Raw genomic sequence first — 26,688 nt, 5'->3', positions numbered from 1 at the left:
AATCAATTCCAGAACTTGCAACAGACTCAAACTTGCATTGCTTAACTGTCGTGCTATAATGGACAAAGCTTCTTTAATAAATGACCTTATTGTCCAGAACAGCTTTGACATGTTTTTTCTTTTCAAGTCATGGCAGGAACCTGAAGATTACCCCCATCTCAATATGATGCTACCTACTGTCCACAGTTATCTAGCTAAGCCTCGGACCCCAGGAAAAAGTGGTGGTCTAGAGTTTTTATATATACTCTTGATAATAGTAAAACAGTGGTAAATCTGGGACATTTTTCTTTTGGTACTATTTTGTCTGACAAGGCCCTGCATGTCTCTCTCTGCCATGAAAGTATTACTAAAAAATAGATTAAAAGCTAATATCAAATCTATTGTAAAATAGTGTCTCAGACATCAAGCAGCATATTTATAACCATTTAATGTAAGAGTTTTCTGTGATGTTGCTTTAAAAAGCAGTTAATATGGTTCCTATCAACGCCACTGTGAACAATTCTGACTCAGTAAGTTAAATAAAGACAGCATTAACATCTTAATGACTGAATTATGCAGAAAATCTGAAGAATCATTTGAGTTCCCCTTTAAATTAACTGACCTATTAATATGCATGACTTTCTCTATGAAAAGAGCAAGAAAAGAACACTTTCAGATGCAGTTTCTACTACACCTCTACTGAGAAGAAGAGCTGGAGTGAGAGCAGACAGTACTGCACAGAGAGAGGAGCAGACCTGGTGATCATAAACAGCAGAGAAGAACAGGTGAGAGAGAGAGAAAGAGAGAGAGAGAGAGATGCTACTCTGCTTCAGCTGTATATATTCACATTGTATGCTGTATGTACCATGTCAGGAGTTCATCAGTACAGTATTTGGCGACACTGAAGCTTGGATTGGCCTGACGGACAGCCACACAGAGGGGGTCTGGAAATGGGTGGGCAACTCAGCCTTGACCACTGAGTAAGAGACCACTGAACTAAAGACTGTTCATGATGCAGTTATTCACTCTCTCTAAGAAGGTCTAGAGGTGTAATAGTGAAGATAATCTGATTCTGTTTCAGGTTCTGGTTTAAGGGGGAACCAAATGATTATGAAGGAATTGAGGACTGTGCTGTAACTGGCTATAGACGTGCTGGATCTGAACGTGTGTCAACCTGGGCTGATTATCCCTGTGATCACCATGAAATTAAGTTTGTAGGTATATGTGAGAAAATTTTTTAATTTAACCTACTTGAACAGCAAAATATATGTATAAAATATTGGAATTCTTATATTTCACACTGCAAGCCTGTTTGCACAGCACTGTCCCTATCAATATTTTTAACAAGATAAGGATTAAAGTACAGAGTCAAGTGCAAAAATAATATTAAACTTTTACTTCTATTTGAATGCTTGTACTCAATAATTTAACCCTTTGCTAAGCCCATAATTACTGTCTGACAAGCTTTTGAGTCTGGCATGTTAACTACTAACCCCAGTAAATATATATATACACACGGCCCGCTGCAGCAAAGACATCCTCTGGACTCTGCTACATGCATGTTATGCCAGTTATTCAGCATCACTCGTCACCCTCAGTATATCCACCGCTCGTCCAGAACTCGACTCACTTTCTGCTATGCATCGGACACCGCTAGCCCTGCCATCTGGACAAATGGCTGGGACCACCAAACGATTAACTTTGATGTACTTCACTCTCTTCCTCTCTCCTCTTCACTGCCCACCCCAATCAACTCCAGAACTTGCAACAGACTCAAACTTGCATTGCTTAACTGTCATGCTGTAATGGACAAAGTTTCTTTAATAAATTACCTTATTGTCCAGAAAAGCTTTGACATGTTTTTTTCTTTCTAAATCATGGCAGAAACCTGGAGATTACCCCAATCTCAATATGATGCTACCTAATGGCTATAGTTATCTAGCTAAGCCTAAGACCCCAGGAAAATGTGGTGGTCTGGCTGTTGTGTTTAATAGTACACAGGTCAGTGTAGTAGCCCTGTAAAGGGAGATAATTCATTGACATTCATTGATTCTCTGTGTCTTTACAGCAAGTGAGTGTCGAACAGGGATTGTACAAATACTTTACAAAAGATGTACATTTGGTGAAAAAGTATTTTCTATTCTGCTATTTTAGCTAATTTGTCTCATTTAAATATTTCAGGTCATCCAACGAATTCTGATATATATATATATATATATATATATATATATATATATATATGTATGTATTAATTTTAATATATAATATAAGACAAAGTCAACACAAGTAAACACAAAATGCAGAATGATCTTTCCATTTATTGAAGATAAAGGTTTATTCAGAACCTATATCACCCATATGAAAAAGTAAAAATAAAAGTTTAAGGTTTTAATTCTGCTACATTGGGCGCTTTTGGAGCATGAACTGCCTGTTTAAGCATCTCATTGGGATTCAGGCCACTCCAAAACCTTCAATTTGTTACTTTTTAGCCATTCAGAGCTGGACTTGCTTTCATGCTTCGGATCACTGTCCTGCTGCATAACCCAACTGCACTTGAGCTTTAGGTCACAAACTGACAGGTGGTCATTCTCCTTCAGGATTTTCTGATAGAGAGCAGAATTCATGGTTCCTTCAATTAAGACGAGTTGTCCAGGTCCTGCACACGCAAAGCAGCCCCAGACCATCACACTACCACCACCATGTTTGACTGTTGGTATGATGTTCTTATGGTACACGGTGTTCGCTTTCCTCAAGATGTAATGGGACTCATATCTTCCAAAAAGATGCACCTTTGATTTGTCAGTCCACAGGATGTTATTCCAAATGTCTCTGGGGTCATCTGGATGTCTTTTGGTAAATGCAGGACGAGCCTTTGTGTTTTTTCCGGTCAGCAGTGGAGGCCGTTTTTTCCCGTGTCTTTCTTATTGTGGAATCATGTACATTGACCTTATCTGAAGCAAGTGAGGCCTGCAGTTCTTTCTTATTTGTTCTTTGGTGGCCTCCGTGATAAGTCATTGATGTGCTCTTGGTGAAATTTTGGTGGGCCGGCCACTCCTGGGAAGATTCACCAAGTTTTCTCCATTTGTGGATAACGGCTCTCGCTGTGTTTCACTGGAGTCCCAGAGCCTTTACAATGGCTTTGCAACATTTTCTAAACTGGCAGATTTCAATGACTTTGTTTCACATCTATTTTTAAATCTCTTTAGAATGTGGCATCATGTGCTGCTTTTTGAGACCTTCTAGTCTGCTTCACATTGCCAGACAGGTTCTATTTAAGTGATGTTTAGATTCTTCAGGCCTGGCAGTAATGCCTTCGTGTGGATAGTGAAATTGAGCCCAATAGTCAATTGAATTTGGTTAACTGGTCAATTTAGAAGATAAGGCACAATTACTTTATCACAAAGTGCCAGGTACAGCTGAACAGCATTTTACTTTCAATAAATGAAATCATCATTTTAAAAAAGCATTTTGTGTTTAATCAGGTTATCTTGGTCTAATATTAATAGTTTAATGATCTGAAACATTCAATTGTCACAAATATGCAAAAAATAAATGGAAGAAATTGGGAAGGGGGCAAATACTTTTTTACAGTAATATAGCTTGTAATTCAACATTTAGTTTAATTGTGTGTAGGTTACTTCAGTAACACCATTACTTTTTCATTACTTTTTACTTTTTTACTTATTCATTTTTCATTACACACAAAAACACCTTTACTTTTAAGATCATTTTAGATATGTAGTTATTTTAATGGTTCATTTAGGTGCTGCTTTATTTGCACATTAAACAGTGACATCAGCAACAATTTTTAGAAGATGCATTTCATAGACGTGACAAATGCCAGTGCAAAATCAATCACTGAGATATTAGTTGAATTCATCACTTTGGTTGACTTATCCTTATTGATCTTTGATAATGATAACATTAGCTTTTATTACTGTCTTTGATGATGAATTATCAGGCATTCTGATATTCGTGTGACACCTTGCAACAGGCAAAGATTACTCTGACACAAAAGGTTGAGAAGATGGAGAAAAAAACGTCCTGTTACTGCCTTATCTGAGGCAGTTAAAAACCAAAACACATGTAGATGTAGGAAATCTGCACCTGTCTTGGTAGTATATTTGACAAAATCATGGAGCAAAATGAACCAGAATGGTGACTCTAGCAGCCAGTTTCAGCGTGCAGCATCATTTAGTATTAATGAACAAAGGAAGAAGATGCTCACCAAGAACAGAAATGCTGCTTTTTCTTAAGAAAAACCTTTCAGTAGTGCTTAAATGAGTATAGCTGGGCTAAGTTTTGCACACATTCTTTGATCTGATTTTGCCAAAAGCCTCATTATTTTTTATTTGTTACTTTCAGACCTGAACAATGTTGCACTTTTTGTTCAAACACTGTGGCCTTTCTTTGCCTTTGTGGCTCCAAAATCAAATGTGTCACACCAACCTCTGGCACTGTAGTTCATACCACTTAGCATGCCATCCATTTCCAAACTCCAACTCCCAGAACCCCTAGAGGACCATATGACATCTCGCCCCACAGCCATCACTCAATCATGAACAATTCTCAAGGTCATCATCTCCGGAATATTGAACTGTTACACCTAATCATAGCATCTCTATAAACACTGTTTCCATGCTCCCTTTGCAGAGTATTGCACCTGTTTACCAGAGCAGGTTTTTTCTCTTGTCTGTTTTCTCTTGTGTTTTGACCCTTTTTTGTACTTTTGCCTTTTAACTGGTGGTGGCCGTTACGAAGCTTTTCAAAGCATCAACCCAGTAGGTTCAATTGTACTGGAAAATGGTTCAGTGTTTTGAAGCATTTGACACCTGGCTCCATGCTGCCATCTACTGTCCAGTTCAATCCCTACAGTGAAATTGCACTTACTATTGACTGTCATTTTCCATTGAAGCTTTTTCATACGAATAAACCTTTATTTCAACACAAATGTGTTGATTTGATCATTTAAACATTAAAACAATGACATATGATTTTCCATCTTATATTAACTATGGACAAAAAAAATTGTATTAAAAATAACTTTATTTGCCCATTACATGACTTCTTATCAGCATACATCATAAACCTGAAGAGTCATATTGTAATATTTGTAGTAATGGAAATAATTATAATGATGTCAAGAAGCATTGAAGAGGTGGTATTTGAGTATGATAGCGTTTGGTTACACATCATATATCAATTACTTAAGGCCTGGGTCTCTTTCTTGAGCCTTCCATGATAGATCAGTTTAATTAATGGGACAATCTCTGTGATGTTTTCTATCTATCTCGATCTATCCTCACACACTTTTGAACTTCCTCTGGGTAAGCGGGTGTGAATGGGTTCAGACACAAAACAGTCCAATTATAGATGTCTTTTTATGTATGGATCAGTGAACAAACAATGCATGAATAAGGTATAAAATGTTTGAAATATGACTACAGAAAACAACCGTTTTGGAGTTCACCAGTTTAACCCCATGAAAGAAGCCTGAGATATTTCAATAGGTTTCAGTGACGTAACAAAGTTTCGTTGATGGTTATCACAAGACTACAGCATTTCGTGCAAGGCACCGAATCATTATATCGATACAAGTCACAGCATGAAATGTCGACACCGATCCGATGCTCTGGTATCAAACGTAACAGCTCTACTTTTAACTATGTTTGCTTTTGGGGAATATATATATATATATATATATATCTGACAGACATACTAGCATAGATTTTAGCTTGTATTTACCTTGTATATTTTACCACTCAGTGTTATTTGGGTTATTTTTATTCAGGGTTATTTTTGGAGCAATACAATAGAAACCTACTTTTGGATCCCTGGGGAGCTAAATGGCTAACAATTAGCATGCTACATCAGCTTCTACCACAAGGGAAGGCATTTCAATTCAATAGACTGCCAATCCAGAGGCAACTAGAGAACTTGCTATCATACAGTTACAGGTGAATCAAATCCTTCAGTGGTTCTTTTCTGAAATGTTGGTTAAAGGAGCTCTGGAAGCAACTGTTAGCTTATTAAGTCTGACAATAGGAGATCATGTATGATAGTTACATGCTTTCCCAGCCTGTTTGGTTAGGTAGACTTTATTTACCATGTGCAGCAGAATATAATGGCTCCCAAACCTCAGTACAGCTTTTACCCTGATTTGTCTTAAAATGTTAGCTATCAAGCTGACCCAGTTTACCAATACATTTAAAACATATTTGGTTTTGAAATATCATATGGCATTTAAAAGGACATTGCTGTTATCTGAGTGACACAGGCCATAAACAGGCCTCATACATGATCTGTAGTGTTAATTAGATAAAATACAGGAACACAGATGAAAGAAACTGGAGGAAATGAGGATAATAAATACTGAATGACTGAAAATGAAAGTTTGTAATATTCTGGAAATCATTATGGTCTTAAACAATCTGGGAAAAGCTGACTGTTTATGAGAGAGAATACAAATGTTAATATTACATTCTGTGTGACTCCCATTGCAGGCGCTCATACAGAACAAGTAAACAAAAAGTGGCAGAAGCTGTTTGTTAATAATAAAAGCTAAAGCTGCTAAGAGGTGCCACTAGAGGGCACCTGGAGAGTTTGTGTGCTTGGAGAATAGTGATGTGGTAGAAGCAGCCAGCAGGAGTCTAACAGTATCCCACATTAAAGCTGACCAAGAGGTACAAAAATCATAAAAATGATCTTTTTCACTTTTTCACAGAGGTAACAAAATAATCCTTCTCAAAGGGATCATTTTCAGAGGGCTGATCTGTAGGGTTTGGGGATTTGGAGACCTCTCTGGTGGAAACAACATGTAGAAGAACATTTTGTAATGTGGGTTGTGCTTCAAACCCTTTAACGTTTGCACGTTTGTTGAATGAGTGTTCAAACTTATCATTGTACACTATTGATAGAAAAGAACCACAACTCCATAAAAGGCTAAAGGCCACTGAAAAGCAAACCATTTCCTTTTTACATTTAACTGTTATCATGAAGGAATTCGGCTGATGAAGCCAGGGGGTGTTGCTAGGCCAGTTTTAAAATGTTAGCCCCCACTGATAAATCAACATTATTAGTTCAAATAACCAGTAGTTTTTTCTCATTACTTCTTCATTATTCAGTCGTACCGCTGTGTCTCGAAGTATACTGTGATACAGGGTGTGAACTGGGGGAGGCGTCGCTGCTGCTGCTGTAATTTACTGCTGCCTCAGCTGTGCTACCAGAGATTGTCTAACATAACAAGAGAAGACAGTCCTCTGCTGTTTAGCCTTGGGGAAAAGTATACTCACTGACTCAGCCAATCATATCAGACCTGTGGGAGGGTCTCCGGTGCTACTTGCTCTACAAAGTAACGTCAGTTGGCAACTGCTGAAGCTGAGACAGGATTTTGGCTGAAAGCTCACTAAAATACACAAATGAGCCAAAACATTATGACAGATGAAGGGAAAACATTGATTATCTTGTAACAATGGCACGAGGACTATCAATTATTTTAGTAATCAAGTATTCTACCAATTATTCCATCTATTAATTCAGTTATCAGATAAGAAATACTTTTGCTTGATCAAACAGCAATAGTAAATAAACAAAAGAGACGGGTGTACAGAGTTTTTTATTTTTTAAAATGATGCCAAATTTTGTACACTTTGTCATTTTCTCTGGCCTGTCTCTTGTGATCGTCCCTCTTTCACTATTTTCTCTCTTTTTCTCCGTTTTGCGATCTACACCGTCAAATCACGTCTCCTTCATGTCACCTGCCCACAGCATAAGCACCCTGTGCGGCAGGATTAATCATCCATGTGAAACACAGTGAGCTGGATATAGTTATATGGATTAGATGAAGATTCGATGCAAAGAACTTGAATAGATGATTATTACTAATTGAGTTAATCAAGTTTTGTCGAAAAATCGTTTCAGAACTAAATGACACACATCATGGTCTGGGATGTATTAGACAGAATGTAAACAGTTGATTCTGGATGTAGGAGAAATGCGCAGGCGTGAAGACTTGGGCAAATCTGACAAGGGCCAAATCGTCATAGCCAGACAACTGGGTTAGAGCATCTTTAAAACAGGAAGGCTGGGGGGCTCTGGGTGATCCCAGTCAGAAGTGGTGAGTATGTATTGACAGTGGTCTGAGGAGAGACACAAACTGGCGACGGGGTGTTGAGCACCCAAGGCTCATCACTGTGAAGGCTTTCCAATCTGGTCTGAGCCAACAAAAGGGCTACTGTGGCAGATAAACTTAGAGTGATGATTACAGGATGTTCACAACCCACAGTGCATTTCATTCTTCTGCTCATAGGGCTGCGTATCCACAAAACAGTAAGAGTGCTAACCTCTCCGCAGTTGAAAGTGGCTACCTGGCCTCCAAATTCCCCAGATCTCAGTCCCATCAAGTATGTGTCGCATGTGCTACAACAAGTTTGATCTGTGTCAGCTGTATCTCTCAACTTACAGGACTTAAAGGATCTGCTGTTAACGTCTTCCTCAGGTTTCTCTTGCATTATGCTGATGGAGGGATCAGAATTTGGTGCAACCGACATCTGGTTGGATCAACAAAACACATTGGTAGTACAGTATGATGGTGTGGGGAACGGTTTCCTGGCACAATTTCGGAACTCTGATATCCACTTCAGAATTTCTGAACAGCACAGTGAATTTTAACGAAATTGCTGACTAATTTCATCGATTCATTCTCGGATGGACACCTCCAGTATCATAACAGATTATGCTACAAAGCATGTGTTCTCACTGCATGCCTCTAGCAAACATGACAGATCACTTCAGTGGCTTGTACTGGGGCTCAATGTACCAACAGGTCTTGGCTAAGATGTTTTTTCCTTAAACTAACAACATAAACTAACAACTAACTTTTCCATAACTAACAACAGTTTTCAGGGAGGGCTTCATGCCCAAGTGCAAGGTCAGTCTTAGCTGGGTGTGATCATATGAAAACATGTAGCATTGATGGTTGCTAAGCAACCTGGTTTATTAAGCAAATCTGCTGCATGCATACTTACTCCTGGAAATTTATAGTATTCTGATGACGTCACGCAATCGCACTGCCACCATTTTGGTAGGCAACTTTAAGTTCATGCGGGAGCACAAGGATGTTTGATATGAGAGAAAGCCATGATTAAAAGATGTGCAAGACTAGCATGAAAGTTTGTGCTATATTGAAGTCACACTTTAACCATGTGATGTTCCTCTGCATGTAAAACAACCACATGACTTGTAGACACAGCGCAGAGGGTCTTATCTGTCACAATCTCACATCTTTAGTGAGCTCACAGATCAGTTTCTCATGCACTCTCATTAATATAGATGATGAGGCTGCCTGAACACATCGTGGTACACAAACCAGTACAGAGAGAGAGAGAGAGGATGGAAGAGGGAGGGCAAGATAGAGAGAACGAGCCCACGGTGCAAGAGAGACAGTGTGTACGTGTTCATGCAGGCAAGAGAGAAAATGTGTGATTGCATGACATTTCTGTAAAAAAAACTACAGGTGCTGGTAGGTATTTTTGGCTGCCTGAAAACTTTACTCATAGACCTCAACTCATTTTCTGTAGCAGAACCAATTACAATATTAAAATGTGCCAACATTTTCTTGACCTTACTCTTTATTTTTCTATAGCTCCATATTTCCTTAACTTTTACTGAGCATGCAACAAGCTGTGAATATGCGCAACACAACTAAATATCAATATACTGTATTCAGCTGGCTGAATTGCTTCTTAAAAACAGCTGTCAAAACAAACCTATAACTGGAAGAGTTACAGAATGGAAGATGCTTTGCTGCATCTTAATATCCTACCTCCTATTATAACACACCTATGCAGTTCTGTCTGGTATTAATCCCAGTACTAGAGGTGACTGTATCTGAGCGTCTTTTCTTCATGACTATACTCAGAAATGGCAAACAGTTGGACACGATGACAACTTTATTTTAGCTGTTTACACAGAGCACAAACCACAGGAAATGATCTCTCCAGTTAGAAACCATAGTTCCTGTAGACAGAGAGCAGTGACAGAGATGGGTGTCAAAGCTGGTATGATTTGCCTAAACTTCCTGTCCTGAGAGCAAGTATGTATTTAGTAATATCACCCAGACAGTCACTTTGAGAGCTGAAGACTGTAGTGGAGACTTTGCATCTGCAGATACAGCAAAAATCCACTTAATGGCATCAACACGTTTACAGAAGATCAAAGGGCTGAAGATTAATGAGGATATATATGCAAATTCAGGAATTACAACAGACAACACATCAACTCATTCAGACGACAGCAACGATTATGAGGACATCTATAACAATGAAGATGTCCCAGAGACGGGTGTGACCAGAAGCTGTAAAGAAACTAAGACCTCAGGTACACACACACACACACACACACACACACACTACCCTATCCCAAATGGTACCCTGCTATCTTTCTGCAATCCTTCTTCAAACCACTTTGAACTTTGCTGACGAGAATTTGCAGGCCAGTAGTAGGTTTTAAAGCTTACATTTGAGATGGGCTCATGCAACGTCACAATCGACAGGTCATACAAGTGCAGTAACTGGTAGCTAAATACATTTTAGCTAATTTGCTGATCTACAGTAGCTCACTGTCACTCAGCCCAAAAGAATTAAAGTCCAAATCAGTTAAAAGTCAGGAAAGTACTTTCGACACTCAACCAGTTTGCTAGAATAATCCATATAAAATATGAACTAATGAAAGAAGTATTCACTAAAATTTCATAAGTTTGAATGTGTTATCTGCATAACACTAATATATTGAATGACTGTCATTGTAAACTCTGCTTACAACAAAATTAAAAGTGCCACTCATCTTGTTTCAAGATAAAAAAAAAACACAGGATATTCAATACAGCACAGAACATTCAAGAAGACACTAAACAATACAACACAACATTCAAAATAACACAGAACATTCTATGAGACAAAGATATACAAAGGACTATACAGTAATGTTGTATTAAACACAGTTAGATAATGGGTCAGCATGGGTCATGTGAAAGATAGAGGTCTGTTTAATGTGGTAATGGCCCTGGGAAAGAAGCTGTCTCTGAGTGTGAAGGTGCGTGTTTTGGCGAGCCTGTAGCGCCTGCCAGGGGCAACAGCTCGAAGAGGTGGTGACCAGGGTGTGGAGTCTTTGATAATATTGGCAGCCCTGCTGAGGTAGCATGAGATCCTCAAAGATAAGGACCCCCAGTAATTTAAAATTCTGCACCGTCTCTACACAAACCCCATTTATACAGAGTGGAGCCAGGTCTGCTTTACGTTTCCTCCTGAAGTCAAGTATGATTTTCTTTAGAGTTTAACACTCTGTGAGAAATTTATGACAAAGTTATTAATCCAGGTGCAAACTGGGGGGTGGAAGCCCAGCTAAAGAAACTTACTTACTAGAATGCCCAGGATGATTGTATTTGAATGCAGAGCTATAGTCGATGAAGAGCATCCTTACATAGCTCCCCGGTGCTCCAAGTGGCTCAGTGCAACATGGATTGCAGTGGTAATGGCATCCTCAGTGGACCTCTTGGCGAACGGATGTGGATAGAAGGTGCGAGGTAATCTAGCTTTGATGTAGTGCAGGACTAGTTTCTCGAAGCATTTCATGAACACTGGTGTTAGTGCCACTAGTCTGCAGTCCCCAGGGATCCCCAGAGATTGGCTTTTTGGGAACAGGAATGATGGTGGCTGATTTTAAACAGGATGGAATCATAGCTAGTGACCTCCTGTTCCTGCACTGTTAGTGTGTTGATATTAGAGACAAGTGGGGGTAGTACAGCTGTGGCAGGCCTGCTGGCCTCAAACCGGGTGAAGAAACTGTTCGAGTAGATGGAAGGGTCTACATAATACTGTGAGAGCTTCTAGGTCGGGGCAACAATGTCGATCACAATCCTCCTGTTGGTACACCATTCATTGTGCAGGTAGATATATATATATATATATATATATATATATATATATATATATATATATATATATATATATATATATGTATGTATAGAGAGAGAGAGAGAGATAGAGAGAACGAGCCCACGGTGCAAGAGAGACAGTGTGTACGTGTGCATGCAGGCAAGAGAGAAAATGTGTGATTGCATGACATTTCTGTAAAAAAAACTAAACCTTCTACATAAAAAATTCACTCATTTTAAAATGAGTGAACACCCACTTCTGTTAACCACTTTACCACGAGCTTGCATATCTCCGACTTTAACAAAGCCGTCGAAGTCGAGAGATTGTAGTGGCTAGCTAGAGAGACTAAATCATCCTTTCTGCACGTTTCTAACGCTTCATGACTCGGATTAGAAATAAAATCATGTGAATTAAATTTGCTTGTAGCCATCCTGTCTCCAGTTACAATTACCACAGCTAGGCGGAGCAGCACAGCCCAGAACACAGCAACAGGCACGCACTAATACAGCGCATAACAAAAAAAAAAAACAAACCAATTCCGACACCAACCATCTGACATCATGCCCAAAATCATACCAAATCATCCTGGAAAACTATCCCGGACGAGCCCCCATATGTTAGTTTCCCTCAGGTGTAGCTAGGGATGGAGAGGAAATAACATGGCATGTGATGGGAGATGGAAGGGAAGGACAAGGACACAGTAGTGGCGTTGTCAGTCAATGCTTTACTTTGCTTCCCACTTGCAAAAGTGTATGATACAAGAATAATATTTACAAGGAAAGAGCCATGTTACAATTAGCTGAGCTGAGAATGAGTATAGGTTAAAAGAAAAGGAGTTGACCAACCACTGGTCATGCAAGAACATTGACTAATGGGATCCAACCAACCACAAAGGTGGACGGAGGACGGTGCCAAAGAAATGAAACAAGCAAACCAAAATCTAACCTGCCTAGCCAAGTCTACTCCTCACCAAAATATAGCGGGTGGCACTCGCCCCTTACCTGATATGTCTAAACAATCCAACAACTACTGTGTATGTATAGGCGCGCCCAACTTGCCTGTCCACACATCGCGCTGGGGAGAGAAAATTGAGAGAAAGAGGTAAAGAGGGAGCACAGGAGACTGTGGCTACATTTTCACTGCTAAAGTAGCACAACTTGCCATTATTGCCAACACCACAAGACTCATGCACACTAAATGCTCCCACACATGAATCCTCTCAGGTGACTCCTTTTATCTGCCAAGACTAAAAAAGTAGCAACTGAACATTTTACAGGTTAATTAAAAAATATGTGGGATGATGTCCCGAAAGAACTCTTCAATGAACTGGGCTGAGCCCCTGATCTTTACATGGCCAACCTGCGCCCCTGATTCATGTACATGTAGATCCTGCAAAGCATTACCCAGCTTTATATACCACAGAAATGCCATGCTTTTAAGAAAAGTGAACACACTGAACAGATGAATATTACTGTGTATCTTTCTAGTTTCCAGCATCAACACAGCAGACAGCAGATGCTACAGGCTGGCTGCAGTGTGTCTGGGGCTGCTGTGTGTTCTTCTGCTGACTGCCATCACAGTGCTGTGGATCAAGTTCATCAACCTGACTACAGAGAGAGACCAGTTACAGACCAGTAACACCAACCTGATCACAGAGAGAGACCAGTTACAGACCCGTTACACAAAACTGAGTACAGAGAGAGACCAGTTACAGACCAGTAACACCAACCTGATCACAGAGAGAGACCAGTTACAGACCCGTTACACAAAACTGAGTACAGAGAGAAACCAGTTACAGACCAGTAACACCAACCTGATCACAGAGAGAGACCAGTTACAGACCAGTTACACGAAACTGACTACAGAGAGAGACCAGTTAAAGACCAGTAATGACAACATGAAAAATGAGAGGGGCCAATTACAGAAGGAAAAGGAAACGCTTCAGAAGAAACTGTCAGAATTAGGTGAGTAAATAAAGCTCAATTACTGATCATAGGAAACTACTCTACTATGAACAGACAGCATGGTTTACATTAATATTGTACAGTTTAATGTTTCATGCCTGTCATGCATTCCTCCAACTGCTATCCACTTCTCCAGCCTTCTGATTACTGTCAGAGGTGGTTTAATCTGCTTGTGCTACTGGTATCTGTATTTACAGTAAAATAGGATGATTTAGAGTGAATATCATCAGGGTCTATTGTTTTTTTTTTTTAAGAACTATATTACTGCCACCTCATACATCTATTATCTTTATTATTTTGAGATAAAGAGCCAGTGAACCGCCTTCTGAAGCCCCTGATTTTTGAACATCTACATAACACATATGACATATATAAAAATCTTAAAGTCAATCAGTGGGCTGAGCAAAACAGTCTTTTGAGCCTTATTTTTGTAAACTTTTTTTCACTACTGAGAACAATGAATTAGGATCTTTATTTGCTAACCTTTCTCTCTACTGATGTGTTTGACCTTTTTATATTAGTTTAACTTTTACACTATAGCTGGTAATGCAGGTGACGGCATACAGGCAATTACAGAATATAAGAGCGCAACAATCTCTCATGCTGTGTAGTTCCTCATTGTGCCACATATTGTGTAGTCAGTGTGACTGGGCATTGAGGCTATTAAGACAAACGTAATTACACTCTGTATGAGTGGATATTTATAACTTACTTAAACTGATTTTTAAAAATGTCAGCATAATTCAGCAACTGAGATGTAAACGAAGTCATTCAGAGTGGTTTAGTGTGAAATGGTTCACTGTGGAAACATGCTATCTTTTGGCTGTCCAAAGTGTCAGCTACACATGTCTAGAGTTTTATATATACTCTTGATAATAGTAAAACAGTGGTAAATCTGGGACATTTTTCTTTTGGTACTCATTGCCTTACAAGGTCCTGTGTGTCCCTCTCTGCCTTGAAAGTACTACTAAAATGTCTTAGAATATAAGATAATATCAAATTTATTGTAAAATTGTGTCTCAGGCATCAAGCAGCATATCTGTAACAATTTAATGTAAGAGTTTTGTGATGTAGCTTTAAAAAGCAATTAATACTTCAAATGAATGGCTCCTATCAACACCACTGTGAACAATTCTGACTCAGTAAGTTAAATAAATACAGCAGTAACATCTTAATGACTGAATCATGCAGAAGATCCGAAGAATCACTGGAGTTCCCCTTTAATTAACTGACTTATTAATGCATTACTTTCTCTATGAAAAGAGCAAGAAAAGAACACTTTCAGATACAGTTTCTACTACACCTCTACTGAGAAGAAGAGCTGGAGTGCGAGCAGACAGTACTGCAGAGACAGAGGAGCAGACCTGGCGATCATAAAAAGCAGAGAAGAACAGGTGAGAGAGAGAGAGAGAGAGAGAGAGAGAGAGAGAGAGAGAGAGATACTACTCTTCTTCAGCTGTATATATTCACATTGTGCCATATTGTACCATGTCAGGAGTTCATCAATAAAGTATTTGGCAGCACTGAAGCTTGGATTGGTCTGACGGACAGCCACACAGAGGGGGTCTGGAAATGGGTGGACAACTCAGCTTTGACCACTAAGTAAGAGACCACTCAACTGAACTATGTTATTGATGCAATTATTGACTGAGAAGCTCTAGAGGTGTAATAGTGAATATAATCTGATTCTCTGTGTTTCAGGTTCTGGTTTGAGGGGGAACCCAATGATTATGAAGGAATTGAGGACTGTGCTGTATCTCGCTATAAAGGAGCTGGATCTGAACGTGTATCAACCTGGGCTGATTATCCCTGTAATCACGATACAATTATATTTGTAGGAATCTGTGAGAAAAATTTTTAATTTAGTCTACATGAGACTAAACAGCAAAATTGTCCTTATCAATATTTTAACAAGATGAGGATTAAAGTAGAGTCAAGTGCAAAAATAATATTAAACTTTTTACTTCTATTTGAATGCTTGTACTCAAGAAATTAACCCTTTGCTAAGTTCTGAGCCCTTAATTATATATATGTGTGTGTGTATATATATATATATATATATATATATATATATATATATATATATATATATACACACGTATATATATATATATATATATATATATATATACACACGTATATATAATATATATATATATATATATATATATATGTGTGTGTGTATGTATATATATATGTGTATGTATATATATATGTGTATATATATATATATGTGTATATATATATATACACGGCCCGCTGCAGCAAAGACATCCTCTGTACTCTGCTACATGCATGTTATGCCAGTTATTCAGCATCACTCGTCCTTTAATAAATTACCTTATTGTCCAGAAAAGCTTTGACATGTTTTTTCTTTCTGAGTCATGGCAGAAACCTGGAGATTACCTCCATCTCAATATGATGCTACCTAATGGCTATAGTTATCTAGCTAAGCCTAGGACCCCAGGGAAATGTGGTGGTCTGGCTGTTGTGTTCAATAGTACACAGGTCAGTGTAGTAGCCCTGTAAAGGGAGATAATTCATTGACAAACTCTTCACTGTGTTCTCTGTGTCAGCAAGTGAGTGTCGAACAGGGATTGTACAAATACTTTACAAAAGATGTACATTTGGTGAAAAAGTATTTTCTATTCTGCTTTTTAGCTAATTTGTCTCATTTAAATATTTCAGGTCATCCAACAAATTCTAATATAAGACAAAGTCAACACAAGTAAACACAAAATGCAGAATGATGATCTTTCCATTTATTGAAGATAAAGATTTATTCAGAACCTATATCACCCATATGAAAAAGTAATTGCCCCCCTAAGACTAATAACTTGCAATGAGTCTTTTACATCACTGTGGAGGAATTTTGGCCCACATTTCTTTTAATGTTTAAGGTTGTAATTCTGCTACATTGGGCTCTTTTGGAGCATGAACTGCCTGTTTGAGCATCTCAATGGGATTAAAGTCAAGCCACTCCAAAACCTTCATTTTGTTACTTTTTAGCCACTCAGAGCTGGACTTGCTTGCATGCTTCGGATCATTGTCCTGCTGCATAACCCAACTGCACTTGAGCTTTAGGTCACAAACTGACAGGTGGTCATTCTCCTTCAGGATTTTCTGATAGAGAGTAGAATTCATGGTTCCATCAATTATGATGAGTCGTCCAGGTCCTGCAAATGCAAAGCAGCCCCAGTCCATCACACTACCACCACCATGTTTGACTGTTGGTATGATGTTCTTATGGTACACAGTGTTAGCTTTACTCAAGATGTAATGGGACTCATATCTTTCAAAAAGATGCACCTTGTCAGTCCACAGGATATTATTGCAAATGTCTTGGGGGTCATCTGGATATCTTTTGGCAAATGCAGGACAAGCCTTTGTGTGCTTTCTGGTCAGCAGTGGATGCCATTTTTGCCTGGTGTCTTTCTTATTGTGGAATCATATACATTGACCTTATCTGAAGCAAGTGAGGCCTGCAGTTCTTTCTTATTTGTTCTTTGGTGGCCTCCGAGATAAGTCATTGATGTGCTCTTGGTGAAATTTTGGTGGGCCAGCCACTCCTGGGAAGATTCACCAAGTTTTCTCCATTTGTGGATAACAGCTGTTTCACTGGGGTCCTAGAGCCTTTACAATGGCTTTGCAACCTTTTCCAAACTGGCAGATTTTAGTGACTTTGTTTCACATCATTTTAAAAGAGCATTTTAAAGTGCCAAGTGCCAATCTAAAGTACAATGGGAAGGATGAGCTCAAAGAAAAACAAACAAGTGATGGGGCCAGGGATCAAACCTGGCTGCGCGAGTACACTACCGCTACACTACTGAAGCTGAAGGTGGCAACATATCCGAATTCTAAACTCACCAGTTTTGGTTCCGTCAGGAAGAGAGAACAAGGGACACCTGGGGTAAACTGGCTTTGTCAGAAGTAGAGAGAGAACTTAACAAATAACTTTTCCAACAGAAACAAAACAGAAGAGAAGAAAGGAGGATCCCTTTGTGTTCTATTTATTTTTCTCTCTCAGAGACAGAAAACAGAGAAGAGACCCTTGAGAGGAGGCTGGAGCAACCATGGGTGTGTCCTCCTCTGCGCTTATGCAGCCCTTTGCTCAGGTGTAGGACTGGGGGCTTGATTGGCCTTGAGAGGTGCGCGTCATCTCCCTCTGGTGGCCGGGAGTGTTGCAGCCTTTAACATGTACAAAAGTGATGTTCTGATAAAGATAGATTTTAACCCCTTTTAACCCCTTTTCCTTTTTAAAGCTAGCAGGTAAAGGTATTAAATATAAATAAAAATGATAAGTTTAAGATTAATTTTTCATTACACACAAAAACACCTTTACTTTTAAGATCATTTTAGATATGTAGTTATTTTAATGGTTTATTTAGGTGCTGCTTTATTTGCACATTAAACAGTGACATCAGCAGCAATCTTTAGAAGATGTATTTCATAGACGTGACAATGCCAGTGCAAAAGCAATCACTGAGATATTAGTTGTATTCATCACTTTGGTTGACTTATCCTTATTGATCTTTGATAATGATAATATTAGCTTTTATTACTGTCTTTGATGATGAATTATCAGGCATTCTGATATTCGTGTGACACCTTGCAAAAGGCAAAGATTACCCTGACACAAAAGGTTGAGAAGATGGAGGTAAAAGATTCTGTTACTGCCTTATCTGAGGCAGTTAAAAACCAAAACACATGTAGATGTAGGAAATCTGCACAAAAGCTGTCTTGGTAGCATATCTGACAAAATCATGGAGCAAAATGAACCAGAATGGCAACCCTAGTAGCCAGTTTCCTCTGTGCCCCACGCAGAAGTACTGAGAGTGAAAGAGACTCTTTAGTGCAGCACTAAATTATTTATTAATAATTATATTATTAATGAACAAATGAAGAAGATGCTCACAAAGAACAGAAATGCTGCTTTTTCTTAAGAAAAACCTTACAATAGTGCTTAAATGAGTATAGCTGGGCCAAGTTTTGCACACATTCTTTGATCTGATTTTGCCAAAAGCCTTGTTACTTTCAGCCCTGAACAATGTTGCACTTTTTGTTCAAACACTGTGGCCTTTCTTTGCCTTTGTGGCTCCAAAATCAAATGTGTCACACCAACCTCTGGCACTGTAGTTCATACCACTCAGCACACCATCCATTTCCAAACTCCAACTCCCAGAACCCCTGGAGGACCATATGACACCTGGCTCCATGCTGCCATCTGCTGTCCAGTTCAGTGTCCTACAATGACTGTTTCCTATTGATTGTCATTTTCCATTGAAGCTTTTTCGTACGAATAAACCTTTATTTCAACACAAATGTGTTGGTTGATCATTTAAACGTTAAAAAAATAATAATGACATATGATTTTCCATCTTGCATTAACTATGGACAAAGAAAATCGTATTAAAAATAACTATTTTCCCATTACATAGACTTCTTATCATGCAAATCAAATCAAGTCAAGAGGCTTTTATTGTCATTCCATCTATGTACAAGTACACAGTGGAGTGAAATTCCTTTCCTCCAGGAACAACACGGTGCAACAAGGAACAAAAGTACAAAAGTACAAAATTACAAAGTGCGAACGTGCAGACAGTGTGCAAACATAAATTAAGCTAGAAAACAATACAATAAATACAATAAATCAAACAGACATTAGACACAGTAAACGGACAGGCAAGTGTAGCACTGACACAGCACAGATTTCTGGACATGAGGTAGTGGAATAAGGTGCAGACATATTTAACATGATGTGATCTGTAAGTTACAGATAGATAGTGCAAGTAGAGCATCAAAAGAGGTGTGTGTGTATGTGTGTTGGAATTGTTAGTTCAGTCCTTGTGAGTTTAAAAACCTGATTGCTTGAGGGACAAAGCTGTTGCAGAGTCTGGCAGTGATGGCACGGATGCTCCGGTACCTTCGGCAGCAGTGAAAAAAGCCTGTGTGAACTTGGTGCTCCTGATGACTTCCACAGCAGAGCCAGTGATGTTAAGTGGACGGTGGTCACCTCGCACTCTTCGGAAGTCAACAACCATCTCCTTAGTTTTGTCTACATTCAGAGACAGGTTGTTGGTTCCGCACCAGTCTGTTAGCTGCTGCACCTCCTCTCTGTACGCTGACTCATCATTCTTGCTGATCAGACCCACCACAGTCGTGTCATCAGCAAACTTGATGTGATTTGAGCTGTACTTTGCAGCACAGTCACGAGTCAGCAGGGTAAACAGCAGCGGACTGAGCACACAGCCCTGAGGGGCGCCGGTGCTCAGTATGGTGGTGCTGGAGATGTTATTACCTATCCTGACTAACTGAGGTCTTTTAGTCAGGAAATCCAGGACCCAGTTACAGAGGGAGGCGTTCAGGCCCAGCAGGCTCAGTTTTCCAATCAGCTGCTGAGGGATGATGGTGTTGAATGCTGAACTGAAGTCTATGAACAGCATTCTGACATAAGTGTCTTTATTGTCCAGGTGGGTGAGAGCCAGGTGGAGTGTGGTGGAGATGGCGTCATCTATTGAGCAGTTGGGGCGATATGCAAATTGCAGTGGGTCCAGTGAAGGAGGAAGCTGGTCTTTAATGTGCCTCATGACAAGCCTCTCAAAGCACTTCATGATGATTGGAGTGAGTGCAATGGGACGGTACATCATAAAACTGAAGAGTCATATTGTAATATTTGTGGTAAAGGAAATAATTATAATGATGTCAAGAAGAGCATGCTACATCAGCTTCCACCACAAGGGAAGGCGTTTCAATTCAATAGACTGCCAATCCAGAGGCAACTAGAGAACTTGCTATCATACAGTTACAGGTGAATCAAATTCTTCAGTGGTTCTTTTTTAGAAATGTTGGTTAAAGGAGCTCTGGAAGCAACTGTTAGCTTAGTAAGTCTGACAATAGGAGATCATGTATGATAGTTACATGCTTTCCCAGCCTGTTTGGTTAGCTAGACTTTAATTACCATTTATAGCAGAGTATAATGGCTCCCAAACCTCAGTACAGCTTTTACCCTGATTTGTCTTAAAAGGTTAGCTATCAAGCTGACCCAGACAGTTTACCCATACATTTAAAACAGATTTGGTTTTGAAATATCATACGGCTTTTAAAAGGACATTGCTGATGTTTGAGTGACACAGGCCATAAACAGGCCTCATACATGATCTGTAGTGTTAATTAGATAAAATACAGGAACACGGATGAAAGAAACTGAAGGAAATGAGGATAATAAATACTGAATGACTGAAAATGAAAGTTTGTAATATTCTGGAAATCATTATGGTCTTAAACAATCTGGGAAAAAGCTGTTTATGAGAGAGAATACAAATGTTAATATTACATTCTGTGTGACTCCCATTGCAGGCGCTCATACAGAACAAGTAAACAAAAAGTGGCAGAAGCTGTTTGTTCATAATAAAAGCTAGAGCTGCTAAAAGGTGCCACTAGAGGGCACCTGGAGAGTTTGAGTGCTTGGAGAATAGTGATGTGGTAGAAGCAGCCAGCAGGAGTCTAACAGTATCCCACATTATAGCTGACCAAGAGGTACAAAAATCATAAAAATTATCTTTTTCACTTTTTCAGAGAAGTAACAAAATAATCTCTCTCAAAGGGATCTTTTTAGAGGGCTGATCTGTTTTGGGGATTTGGAGATCTCTCTGGTGGAAGAACATTTGTAATGTGGGTTGTGCTTCGGACCCTTGAACATTTGCGCATTTGTTGAACGAGTGTTCAAACTTATCATTGTACACTACTGATAGAAAAGAAGCACAACTCCATAAAAAGCTAAAGGCCACTGAAAAGCAAACCATTTCCTTTTTACATTTAACTGTTATCATGAAGGAATTCGGTTGATGAAGCCAGGGGTGTTGCTAGGCCAGTTTTAAAATGTTAGACTGATAAATCAACATTATTAGTTCAAATAACCAGTAGTTTTTTCTCATTACTTCTTCATTATTCAGCCGCGCCACTGTGTCTCGAAATATACTGTGTTAGCAGGGTGTGAACTGGGGGAGGTGTTGCTGCTGTAATTTACTGCTGCCTCAGTTCTGCTACCAGAGATTTTCTAACATAACAAGAGAAGACAGTCCTCTGCTGTTTAGCTTTGGGGAAAAGTATACTCACTGGCTCAGCCAATCATATCAGACCTGTGGGAGGGTCTCCGGCGCTACTTGCTCTACAAAGTAACGTCAGTTGGCAGCTGCTGAAGTTGAGACAGGATTTTGGCTGAAAGCTCACTAAAATACACAAATGAGCCAAAACATTATGACAGATGAAGGGAAAAATTGATTATCTCATATCAATGGCACGAGGACTATCAATTATTTTAGTAATCAAGTATTCTACCAATTATTCCATCTGTTAATTCAGTAATCGGATAAGAAATACTTTTGCTTGATCAAACAGCAATAGTAAATAAACAAAAGAGAAAATAAGAGGGGTGTACAGAGTTTTTTATTTTTTAAAATGATGCCAAATTTTGTACACTTTGTAATTTTCTCTGGCCTGTCTCTTCTGTTCGCCCCTCTTTCGCTATTTTTTCTCTTTTTCTCCATTTTGCGTGACGACTTGAGCAAATCTGACAAGGGCCAAATCATCATAGCCAGACAACTGGGTTAGAGCATCTTTAAAACAGGAAGGCTTATGAGGAGCTCCCAGTCAGAAGTGGTGAGTATGTATTGACAGTGGTCTAAGGAGAGACACAAACTGGCGACAGGGTGTTGAGCACCCAAGGCTTATTGATATGGAGGCTTTCCAATCTGGTCTGAACCAACAAAAGGGCTACTGTGGCACAAATCAGATCAACTTAGAGTGATGATTACAGGATGGTCACAACCCACAGTGCATTTCACACTTCTGCTTATGGGGCTGCGTATCCGCAAAACTGTAAGAGTGCTAACCCGTCTGTGGTTGAAAGTGGCTACCATGGGCAGGCAAGCATCAGAACTAGACTTTGGAACAATGGAAGAAAGTCGTCTGGTCAGACGAGTCTTGTTTTCTTGTACATCACATGGACGGCCAGGTATGTGCGTGCTGTTTACCTAGGAAATGATGGCACCAAGACACACTGTGGGAAGAAGACAAGCTAGTGGAGGGAATGTCCTGGGCAACGTTCCTCTTGGAAAACCAAGTCTGGGCATTCATGTGGACATCAATTTGACACATGCCACTTTCCTAAATTGAACAAATTGTTTGTGAATGGTTTGAGGAACGTGACAGAGTTTAAGGTGTTGTCCTGGCCTCCAAATTCTCCAGATCTCAATCCAATCAAGTATGTGTGGCATGTGCTAGAACAAGTCCAATGGCTTGAATCACTCAACTTACAGGCCTTAAAGAAACTTCTGCTAACATCCTCCTCAGGTTTCTCTTGCATCATGCTGATAGAAGGATCAGAATTTGGTGCAACCAACATCTGGTTGGATCAACAATACATGTTGGTGGTGCAGTATGATGGTGTGGGGAACGGTTTCCTGTCACAAATTCGGACCTCTGATATCCACTTTAGAATTTCTGAACAAGACAGTGTATTTGAACGTAATTGCTGACTGATTTCATCGATTCATTACTACAGTCGAGTCAAGTCAAGTCAAGTCAATTCAAGAGGCTATTACTGTCATTCCATCTATCTACAAGTACACAGTGGAGCAAAATTATGTTCCTCCAGGAACAAGGTGCAACATGGAACAAAATAAGACAAAGTGTACAGACAAAGTGCAAACATGCAGATGTAAGTGTGCAAACATTGAGTACGATAAATAAAACAGACATTAGACACAGTAAACAGACAGGACAGTGCAGCGCAGCACTGACACAGCACTCATTTCTGGACATTTCTAAGGATAAGGTGCAGAGATATTTAACATACTGTGATATGTAGGTATACGCAGTCAGGCGTCAGCAGTTACTGATAGAAATATACAGTACAGTATACAGTTTATCCACACTCGGATGGACACCTCCAGTATCATAACAGATTATGCTACAAAGCATGTGTTCTCACTGCATGCCTCTAGCAAACATGACAGATCACTTCAAAGGCTTGTACTGGGGCCCAGTGCACCAACAGTTCTTGCTCAGACATTCTTTCCTGCTAAACTGGTCATAACTAACAACAGTTTTCAGGGAGGGCTTCATGCCCAAGTGCAAGGTCAGTCTTAGCTGGGTGCAATCATATGAAAATGTAGCAATGGTGGTTATTAAGCAACCTGGTTTATTAAGCAAAACTACTGCATACATACTTACTCCTGGAAATTTATAGAACTCCGATGACGTCACACAATGACACTGCAGCCATTTTCGTAGGCAACTTTAAGTTCATGCAGGAGCACAAGGATGTTTGATATGAGATAAAGCTATGATTAAAGGATGTGCAACACTTGCATGAAAACTTGTGCTGCATTGAATTCACACTGTAACCATGTGACGTCCCTCTGCATGTAAAACAACCATGTGACTTGTAGACACAGCGCAGAGGGTCTTATCTGTCACAATCTCACTGCTGAGCTCACAGGTCAGTTTCTCATGCACACTTATTAATATAGATGATCAGGCTGCCTGAACACATCATGGTACACAGACCATCACAGAGGCACTCCCTGAAAAGTTTATTCATAGACCTCATCTCATTTTCTGTAGCAGAACCAGTCACACCATGAAAAAAGGCCAACATTTTCCTGACCTTACTCTTTATTTTGCTATAGCTCCATATTTCCTTAACTTTTACCAAGCAACACCACTTTATATCAACATACTGCTTTCAGCTGGCTGAATATCTTCTCAAAAGCAGCTGTCAAAGCAAACCTATTACTGGAAGGGTTACAGAATGGAAGATGCTTTGCTGCAGGCACTGTATCTAAAACTTTTTTTGATTGTTATTTAATGAATAAGATATATTTTAATAAAAAATCTTTTAGTGAGCAAAAAAAATTCCATCTTTGTGTCTCTTTGGGGCCTTGAAATCATAATATCCTACCTCTCTCGCCTATGTAGTTCTGTCTGGTATTAATCCCAGTACTAGAGGTGACTGTATCTGAGCAATGTCTTTTCTTCATGACTATACTCAGAAATGGCAAACAGTTACAGGATAGACACCATGACAACTTTATTTTAACCTTTTACACAGAGTACAAACCACAGGAACTGATCTCTCTGGTTAGAAACCAAAAAAAAATTATAAAAATAGTTCCTGGAGACAGTGAGCAGTGACAGAGATGGGTGTTAAACTGGTATGAAATGCCTAAACTTCCTGTCCTGAGAGCAAGTATGTATTTAGCAGTATCACCCACACAGAGTCACTTTGAGAGCTGAAGACTGTAGTGGAGACTTCAAATCTACAGATACAGCAAAAATCAAAGCAAAAATCCACTTAATGGCATCAACACATTTACAGAAGATCAAAGAGCTGAAGATTAATGAGGATATATATGCAAATTCAGGAATTACAACAGACAACACATCAACTCATTCAGACGACAGCAATGATTATGAGGACATCGACGCCAATGAAGATGTCCCAGAGACGGGTGTGACCAGAAGCCGTAAAGAAACTATGACCTCAGGTACACACACACACACACACACACACACACACACACACACACACACACACACTAGTCCTATATCAAATGGTTCCCTGTGATCCTCCTTCAAAGCAGGAATTTGCTGACGAGAACTTGCAGACAAATAGCAGGTTTTAAAGCTTACATTTTAGATGGACTTGTGCAACATCACAATCGACAGGTCATACAAGTGCAGGAACTGGTAGCTAAATACATTTTAGCTAATTTGATGATCTACAGCAGCACTGTCACTCAGCCAACATGATTTAAGCCAAAGTCCAATCGTAAAAGTCAGGAAAGTATTTTCAACTGGACCATGATAAGATCCATATAACATGAACTTGTGCAAAAAGTATACTACTCATAAGGTTTGAGATGTGTTATCTGCATAATCAGTGTAATATACTGAACTGACGTTTATTGTCATCCCTGTAAGCTCTGCTTCACCAGTGGTCTACCCGTCTTGTGTGTCAAGATAAAAGAGCACAGTATATTTAATAGCAGCTACAAACATTCAGGAGGAGAGGTGGAAGCTGTTTAACACTCTGCGAGCGATTCTGTGAGAAAGTTATTAATCCAGGTGCAAATTGGGTAACGATGGCAGTGGTAATGGCATCTTCAGTGGACCTGTTGGCTCTGTAAGCAAACTGATGTGGACAGAAGGAGCGAGGCTTTGATGTAATGCAGGACTAGTTTCTCAAAGCACTTCATGACCACTTGTGTTAGTGCCACTGGTCTGTAGTCATTTAGATCCCCAGGGATTGGCCTTTTAGGAACAGGAATGATGGTGGCTGATTTTAAACAGGATGGAGTCATAGCTCGTGACAGTGAGGCATTGAAGATCTTGGTAAAGACCCCTGAAGTGATCAGTGCATGCGCGTCTCCAGACTAGCTGATCAGCGCATGCCTGCCATACTCTGCTCGGTACCCCATCCGGTCCAGGATGGACTTGGATTTACTGATCTCAGCACACACCTCACCTCCTGTTCCTGCAGTGTTAGTGTTTTGATATTAAAGACGTGTGAAGGTAGTACAGTTGAGGCAGGCCTGCTGGTCTCAAATCAGGTGAAGAAACTGTTCAGCTGTTCAGCCAGAGAGGCGTCTGCCTTCACAATGTTGTTGGTGCAGCCTCCGTAGTTGGTTAATTGCTGTATCCCTTGCAACACCCTCCGAGGGTCGTTACGTGTCAGATGAATTCCAATTTTTCTTCTGTAGGCTGCCTTAGCCTTCTTAATTCCTCTCTTCAAGTTGGCTCTGGCAGCT

General features: G+C 39.6%; 1 protein-coding gene across 1 annotated transcript; it reads left to right on the top strand.

Annotated features, from left to right (window-relative positions):
- Positions 1-13,790: 13,790 nt before the first annotated feature.
- LOC118803718 (C-type lectin domain family 4 member E-like) lies at positions 13,791-20,394 on the top strand. The gene is made up of 7 exons (XM_036564203.1): positions 13,791-13,876; positions 15,140-15,270; positions 15,372-15,478; positions 15,578-15,720; positions 16,453-16,455; positions 17,904-17,953; positions 20,347-20,394. Exons 1-7 carry the CDS (start codon positions 13,810-13,812, stop codon positions 20,392-20,394), a joined length of 549 nt encoding a protein of 182 aa, XP_036420096.1. The 5' UTR covers positions 13,791-13,809.
- Positions 20,395-26,688: the final 6,294 nt, after the last annotated feature.

This window comes from Colossoma macropomum, unplaced genomic scaffold, assembly GCF_904425465.1.
Source record: "Colossoma macropomum unplaced genomic scaffold, Colossoma_macropomum, whole genome shotgun sequence".
NCBI classification, from domain to species: Eukaryota; Metazoa; Chordata; class Actinopteri; order Characiformes; family Serrasalmidae; genus Colossoma; species Colossoma macropomum.
Note: the sequence above shows the minus strand (reverse complement) of the source record. Positions and strands in the feature narration are given on the sequence as shown.